The sequence below is a fragment of the Saccostrea cucullata genome, unplaced genomic scaffold (genome assembly GCF_032062105.1).
Source record: "Saccostrea cucullata isolate Sc308-1 unplaced genomic scaffold, CSIRO_AGI_Scuc_v1 ctg100, whole genome shotgun sequence".
Lineage (NCBI taxonomy): Eukaryota > Metazoa > Mollusca > Bivalvia > Ostreida > Ostreidae > Saccostrea > Saccostrea cuccullata.
Window position 1 is genome coordinate 260500 of NW_026932392.1, and position 8150 is coordinate 268649.

The 8150-nt window shown below is 31.0% G+C and overlaps 1 protein-coding gene across 2 annotated transcripts; it reads right to left on the reverse strand.

The window, feature by feature from the left end:
• LOC134235007 (galactose-3-O-sulfotransferase 2-like) lies at positions 1 to 8150 on the reverse strand. Of its 2 annotated transcripts, none has more exons than XM_062717084.1 (2): positions 8116 to 8150; positions 1 to 1258 (listed from the first exon to the last, which is right to left on the reverse strand). In XM_062717084.1, exons 1-2 carry the CDS (start codon positions 8133 to 8135, stop codon positions 154 to 156), a joined length of 1125 nt encoding a protein of 374 aa, XP_062573068.1. In that variant the 5' UTR covers positions 8136 to 8150; the 3' UTR covers positions 1 to 153. The 2 variants fall into 2 exon arrangements, with proteins under 2 accessions (XP_062573068.1, XP_062573067.1); XM_062717083.1 differs by lacking the exon at positions 8116 to 8150 and adding an exon at positions 1893 to 1940.

Genomic DNA, 8150 nt, shown 5'->3' on the forward strand with positions numbered 1-8150 from the left:
TATATTGTAGCTATTCAGAATTGGTTAGAACATGGAGGCAGATCAACCTGTAGCGTTTATTCTGTTCATAAATGGTTCTAGCAGACAAAACGTTCGTTATTCTCCTGTATTGATATGAATATCTTTGCCATGGTGAAGACATAGAGGAAGTATTCAATACTGTTGCTCCTTTATCCTTGTAAGATACAAGATTTCTCTCCATTTCATGACCAAGCAGTAGTCTTTAGTTACACTGAATGAAGAACTCCACGAAGTTGGCTCTACTTTTAGAAAAGATTTTCCTTTGCTTTTGCAAAACTTTTCCAAACTTTTTCTCAATAATTTAAAGTATGAAATTTCCTCGATGATATCATCTCCACAGGCTCTTATTTGTCGCCATAGTCTCTTGATGAAAAAATTGTATAATTCATAATCCAGCTTTGCATATCGACGATATAGAGAGATGTTTTTTAGTTTTGTGTGATCGAGGTAATGCCGTTTTCTATTGACATTAACGTTTACAAAGAGGACATCTTTGACGTTCCAGTTTAACATCCTTCGTAACAGTATGATTGACTCGTCCATGTACTCATTTATAATGACGAGATCAAATTCGTTTTTGAGTTTCTCTAAATATTGCTTCACGTCTTTAAGATCAAAAGAATCAAAAAGGTGCGACGGAAAACCAAATTCAAAAGACATTCTATTATTCAAAAATGAGAAGACTGCAGGGTTGTTTTCCACTTTCTTAAAAAAATTGTAATTCCTAAAAAAATTGCTGATAAAATGTCTGTTTCCATATTGATTCTTGCCGAAGTTAAAGTAACGGATCGTGGATTCGAACTGCAAAAACGGTTCACGAATAATTCCTATGTATTTTGTATCTTTTGGCATGATACTTTGAATCGCTGAACGATTGTAAACTACATGAAAACAAAGGATATCAAAGGTTTTGTTTTTTGGAGGAGAGATGATATTATAACCTGGAATCACTGACTCGTTTATACTGATAATGTTTGGAAACCATGACTTATTATTGGGAACAACGAAAGTTAAATTCCTATTTAGTCCGTAACGAAGAAAAATTCCTTGGACAACGGTGCTTCCCGTTTTATGAACTTTTAAAAAAGCAACATGTGTAGCTGAGGGTTGTTTTTTGTTTAAACATCCTCTTGTTTTGCTGACTAACCAGCATTCATCCTGGTCTTTTAAGTTTAAAAATTCCGACAACTTTCCCATCTTGCAGCAGAGGTAAAACAAAATGCCTAGAGCAAAATATCTGAAACAAAAGGAATACAGAATAATAAAAACTTTGACATTTTTGCTTGATATTGTTGTATTTTGAGCTTTATGATTATGATTCCACATGTATTTCAATGTTCAGCTGAGCTTGTTAGGTTATTACTTTGATAAATTCCACAATAATAAAAGACTTTTGACACCAATAGACAACTTTTTCCATCCTAAAAATAAAAAAAAAAACCGGACACTTGTTTTGTTTATTTATTTACTAGTATTTTTATTTTATTTTTTTTTTGTTATCGTATAGTAAATTTATTTTATCATCAATTAATTACAATTAGTTTAGAAAGACACGTGGTAAATAACACTTTAATAGACTGATAAGACTGAATGTACAATCTATACTTTTGTATTCTTAAGTTAAAACTAAAATTTTTAACAAAATGTTTCAAATTTAGAGAAATGCATGGTATCATTAGCATGCATGCAATTATTAAAGAATTAGCTGAATACATTCCTGTATTATGATTCCATCCGTATCACTTCCTGTGATTTCTTTCCAGAAGTCCCTCGTTTTTTCAACTTAAAGTTTGAAACAAAAAAAATATTCATAAAAAATAATATTTTGACTATCTTCATGTCATAATATACTGATTTGTAGAGATACGTACCTTTTTATGAATGTAAAAGCATAAATTCGGGGGCGACACTTCGTCATTTTGCTTATGAATAGAATGGTTCATTTCACTATTGATTACCTACAAGTTCTTTTCTCAATATTAGTATATCAGTTTGTGATGTCATATCGCATTATATCTCAAGAAGATGGGGGGATAAAGCGGATGAAGTGCCTATAGTCATAGTGCGACAGATAAGAAAAGGTAAATTTAATCTCAATTATATCCATATTTTATTTGATATTTCATCTAATATTAAAGTATACTTAATGTAAAATCTCTACAATCTACAAAAAATTCACAAAGACTGAAAATATTATTTGCCTATGAAAAACCATACACACACTAAAAAGAACAAAAAAGACCATTTTCTCATACTTTAACAAAATTTTTCAATATGAGTGGGTCTTCGCTCCATTTTTTTTTTTGAAAGATAATCCTAAAAGTTTGCAATAAAATATACATTTTTTTGGTTTACAAAAACATGGAGCGAAGACCCACTATACCTTAAAAGTACACTTTTATGACAAAACATTCGCATCTTTCCGAGAAATACTTCAAGTCCATTAAGTCAAGGGTCATATCAGGAACATGATTTAAATGCCCAAAATCATCATGAGCCATGTAGCAAGTGATTAGCGCGTTAGTCTCAAAGTAGAATGAATGTCAAATGTCGGCTTTTTATTGCTATAGTGGGTTCGAATCCCACGAATATCATGTTATAGTTTAAGGTCAGATGACACGTTCCTCAAAAATATATAATTTTTCCTAAGATTTTGTCATTGAAGTAAATGTATTTAAACAAGTTTCCTCACAAAAAATTAGGGTACATTACCAGGCATTTGTACAAGATACCATGGTCATATTTCTTATATAACCCTTACGGGTAATCTCCTGAATGGCCTTAATCACAATTTTGGGTGTACTTAAATCTAAAAACATTTACAAAAGAATGTAGAAATTAGAAGAGAATGACAAATATAAATAATTTTTTATATAATACCAAGAGAAACAGGAAATGTATTTGAGGAACGTGTCGTCTGACCTTAATAAAAGAAATTTTTTTACGAGATTTTCCCCTCAGAAAACTTAAAGGTTTTTTCTCATAATTTGATGAATTTTAATAATGAGAAGTTAATTTAAATACTCAATTCACACATTGAATATGATTTATTAATATCCGACGCTATAGGCATCTTGCCCGCCTTGTTCCCACATCTTTATTTCAATGCATCAACTCCTATATAAATTTGTTCCGACTGCGACAAGTGGTGGAAAGAATATACTTTTAGATAGTATCTAAGAAAGGATGACATCACTTAACTGTGTTTTGGGTCTTTTTCGATCGCTTTTGTTGCTTTTAAATGTTAATTTAATTTTACTTTTATATATTTACTACAGAAGTATGTCCATTTGACACCTAATTTAAATGTCAAAAATAATTTTAGACTGTAAAACAATAATTAATTTCATGTTTTTCGTCCTAACAGTTTTCCGAATACAGAGAATTTACACTTACCTGCCCTTGATTTAGTATTATGTATGTATGAGAGGTGGAGCTAACATCGTAAGAATGGATCTAAAATTAGACTGGGTGAATAACAATGACATGTATTTAAAACCAGAAGTCTCTGTCGAGACTGTAGCTCTACTGGTTTGTACTTATCAAAAACCATTGCACTATTTTATGTATCTTTGTGTAGTCTACTTGTGTGCCAACTTATTTTGAAACCAAACTAAAACTGTAGAAGGAGTAGCGTTTTAAAGGAATTTCACAGAAAATTCTATTTTTAGTAACCATGGTAACACCATTCATCGAAATCAAAAACCGATGCACTTTTCTATGTATCTTAGTGTAGTCTACTTGTGTGCCAAGTTATATTGAAATCAGACCAAAACTGTAGAAGGAGTAGGTTTTTAAGGAATTTCAGAGAAAATTCTATTTTTAGTAACCATGGCAACACCGTTCATCGAAATCAAAAACCGATGCACTATTCTATGTATCTTAGTGTAGTCTACTTGTGTGCCAAGTTATATTGAAATCAGACCAAAACTGTAGAAGGAGTAGCGTTTTAAAGGAATTTCACATAGAATTCTATTTTTAGTAACCATGGCAACACCGTTCATTGAAATTAAAAACCGATGCAATATTCTATGTATCTTAGTGTAGTCTACTTGTGTGCCAAGTTATATTGAAATCAGACCAAAACTATAGAAGGAGTAGTGTTTTAAAGGAATTTCACAGAGAATTCTATTTTTAGTAACCATGGCAACACCGTTCACCGAAATCAAAAACCGATGCACTATTCTATGTATCTTAGTGTAGTCTACTTGTGTGCCAGGTTATATTGAAATCAGACCAAAACTGTAGAAGGAGTAGCGTTTTAAAGGAATTTCACAGAAAATTCTATTTTTAGTAACCATGGCAACACCGTTCATCGAAATCATAAATCAATGCACTATTCTATGTATCTTAGTGTAGTCTACTTGTGTGCCAAGTTATATTGAAATCAGACCAAAACTGTAGAAGGAGTAGCGTTTTTAAGGAATTTCACATAGAATTCTATTTTTAGTACCATGGCAACACCGTTCATCGAAATTAAAAACCGATGCACTATTCCTATCTTAGTGTAGTCTACTTGTGTGCCAAGTAATATTGAAATCAGACTAAAATTGTAGGAGGAGTAGCGTTTTGAAAAATTGTTTGAAATGCTGTTCATCGCATAAGCTCTTCTGGTCTCTGACCAGTAACTAAAAATCTGATCTCTATTTTCCATCTTGCTATTTATTTTGTGTGGCACAAGTACATTATTTACAAAGGTTTAAAATGTATGAGCCCATCCATGTAAGTATAAGAATATCTTAAATCGATGGCAGACTATACAACGTGTTCGAACACAGAGTCCTAGTTCAATCGCAACTTTTTTCCGTACTAGCAAAAATGTATATGGTAACGCCATTACACCCCTCTCTTTCACGATCATTGAAATAAATGCAAAACCTTTGATTTTTATGGAGTTTAACTTTATTCAATGTAATGATATTACCTAAAACATACTATAGAAGGGACTTCTAACTCAGTCTATCCTATATTTGAATAAACAGGAAATGTATAAATTTTTAACATCCGGTGATGTTAATACATTCGAGGTTGTTTCTCCGATATCTGACGGAAAGACCCAAGATGATGCGATTGAGTCCTAGTTGTCACAAAACATGCTATCAATAAGTCACGTGACGGGGCTAATGCCAAAATTACCAAAGCTCTTTGTAGAAATACAAAACAACCTTTAAATGATCAATGTTAAAAATTAATACATTTCCTGTTTATTAGATATAGGATATACGGAGTTTACAGTTCTATAGTATATTTTGTAATATCATTACATTGAATAAAGTTAAGCTTTATTCCACAAATAAAAGTCCCCTCTGCATATGTTCAAAGATTGTGAAAAGGGAGGGTTGTCATGGCGTCTACATATAACAGGTCGTTTTTGCTATCAAAAGTCACGAGAAGTTGCGATTGCCAAAATTATCTGAGGAAAGATATCACGTGGTAAATTATAATATTCAACGTGTCACAGCCCTTGGTTACAACAGAGAGAGCGAGTGCAAGAAGAAGCAGTTTTTTTTTTCTCTTTTTAACCATGAGCGCATGTTTGTCTATTGTTCTCCTTTTAACACAACATTACTTATGCAAATATACAACTACTGTTAAAAGGAGAACAATAGACAAACATGCGCTGACTATGTATAAAGTCAGTAAAAAAAAGTGGGCATCCTCATTATCGTCCGGAGATTGAAGAAATGGTGTTGACCCCAACCTCAGAAAACAGATTCGTACATTGTAAATACATATAAATATTTTTATTTATTGAAATTAAGTAAAGTTGTAGATAAGATGTTGATAATTTCTGTATTTGAAAGAAAAATGCCTGTTTTGAAAGTTTATTTGACGCAAATTTCGCATATTCTTAAGGTAGGATTCTTCTCTGGTTTCTGACTAGATGAAATATATTTTATTTATATATATTATAGTATATTTGCTTATATGTCTTATATATTGAGGTGTAAGGAATTTAAAAGACCATATTTTTCTTTCCTCATCACAATTGTACAACTTTAAATAGAAATGGAAAACTGTGTTTGAAAACTAGCAGGGACTCTATTTTTGGCGGAATGGTGGCGTATGAAAATATCTTCTTCTCTGCCTCTCAAAATTATAATAGAACAATGAATTTAGTTATAATTTTTACACAATCGAAGACTTGGAGAAATTTTCAAATGTAAGTTAAATTAATAACGAGGGACTAAACTTTCAAATTATATCAAATAAATATGATTTTCCAAACAAACTAGAACTTTGTTAGCTTTTAAACGCTTCCTATCAAAGTGCAGATTTGAGCCAAAAATCCATAAAAGGTATTTTTTCTCTCTTAGTAAACGATCAAACCTTTTTGTTTTTGTATCATTTTGTATATTTATAAGACTACTTTATTATATGTGAAAATAAGAAAAAGTTAATTATAGGAAGCATATGAAAATAACTAATATATCCTAAGAAATTAAGAAAAACAGAGAAAATTCGGATTAGCCAATATCCAGTGAAGTTAAATTATTTATGTAAATTTGGTAATACCATGCTATAGACCCGATATAGTAATATGTTTTTATGCAAAAAGAACAATCTTGAAACTTTTGAAATAAGGGTAAGTATCACATGATTGGCAAAAGTATTTTTTTTTATTCTTGATGTCAAAGAAAAAGAAAATTACCTTGACCTGACCTTGCCTCTAATATAAAACGGTCAAATTTAATGTCACTGATACTATAACTTACTGATATTGTCTTCTTGATTCTATGAAAATTTCATTAATTTTTAAATATTAGAAATATGAGAAGAATCCTACCTTAAGTGAAGTCATCCTTTAAAATTATTCTTGTTTTTGCAACTTTGAATAATTTTCACCTACTACCTCTCCGGCTCTCTCTCTCTCTCTCTCTCTCTCTCTCTCTCTCTCTCTCTCTCTCTTTGCGAGGGTGTGTGGAAAAAAATATATGCATCTTTTTTTGCAGAGAGCAAGTTTTTAAGTGCATGATGTCGCTAAACCGTTAACTCAAGTATCAGTATGCCCCTTTGAAATATTTAACACAACAGTCAGGCTTTTTTTGCTTTAAACATGTACCTGTATTATTCAAATGCACAGTTTTCTGAAATAGATAACAACTGTATTTGAGAATTACTAATACGACTGTTGTTTAGTGTGTTATTTTCTTTTCTCTATAAACACTGTCTTCTATAAAATTCTCTGCAACAAAAGTCGAAGCTTTAAGATCAATAATTCTCAGTTGTGCCAATGCAAGTTATATTAAATTAATATTGCATTTTTTTTTTTAAAAAAAACGTAGTGAAATACAGGCACTTGGTATTGAAAGGGGGGGGGGTATCCGAACAGAGTCACGTGGTAGTTCACAATCTCATCATAGAGGGTTAGTTTTTCCTTACAAAAATGCTTTACGAAATACACGTATTAGACTTCGTATTTGATTATTTAATTTCTTATACATTCTTATTTCTTTTGTGAGAGGAATATTGTAAGTATTCTATATAAACCCTGGATTTGTGAACTTTTGAATATTCTAATGGCTTGTGTGTTATATATCTTTATGTATTAGTCCAATGCTTTAGTTTTCCTTCCTCATTAAGAGGACCCTAACAATTCACCTTGATCTTTGTTCTTTGTATTTACTTCCAATGTTTAATATACAAATATTCTAACTGAATCTCATGACTTAATTTCACTTTAATATTTTCTTTCATTTAAAGACTTTAGCAATCGATTTTTTAAATGTTTCTTCGTTTTAATTTGGAGTTTTTGAAAAGTGTATATTATTCTAACTTGTTTCTTACTAATACATTATAATCAAATCCATTGACGTACTTTAGTAACTAATATTTGAACTATGAATTAAAAATTAAAAATGAATATCAGCGTATTGATTCACATTTAAAAGGAGCAAGTAGAAGTACTTTACCAGGGGAAAAGTAGGTTGATTAATTTATTATTGAAGACATGGGTGCTTTTTTATCAAAATTATTCATTTTACAAATTTTACTTGGATTACCCTTCTTTCCTTGTAAGTAAAAAATTATATTATTTACATTTTCGTGTATCTTCCTTCTTTTCTTCACAACCCTTTAAGTGTCAAAACCCACACTACGATATTGCTGCACATTCTTTAAAAACTTTA

Excerpts from the sequence above, each read along its gene's own strand:
- LOC134235007 (XM_062717083.1), bottom strand. The coding sequence starts at position 1,939 with ATGACGAAGTGTCGCCCCCGAATTTATGCTTTTACATTCATAAAAAG. Across the intron at positions 1,259-1,892 it reads GCTTTTACATTCATAAAAAG|ATATTTTGCTCTAGGCATTT; the intron begins GTACGTATCTCT and ends CTTTTGTTTCAG.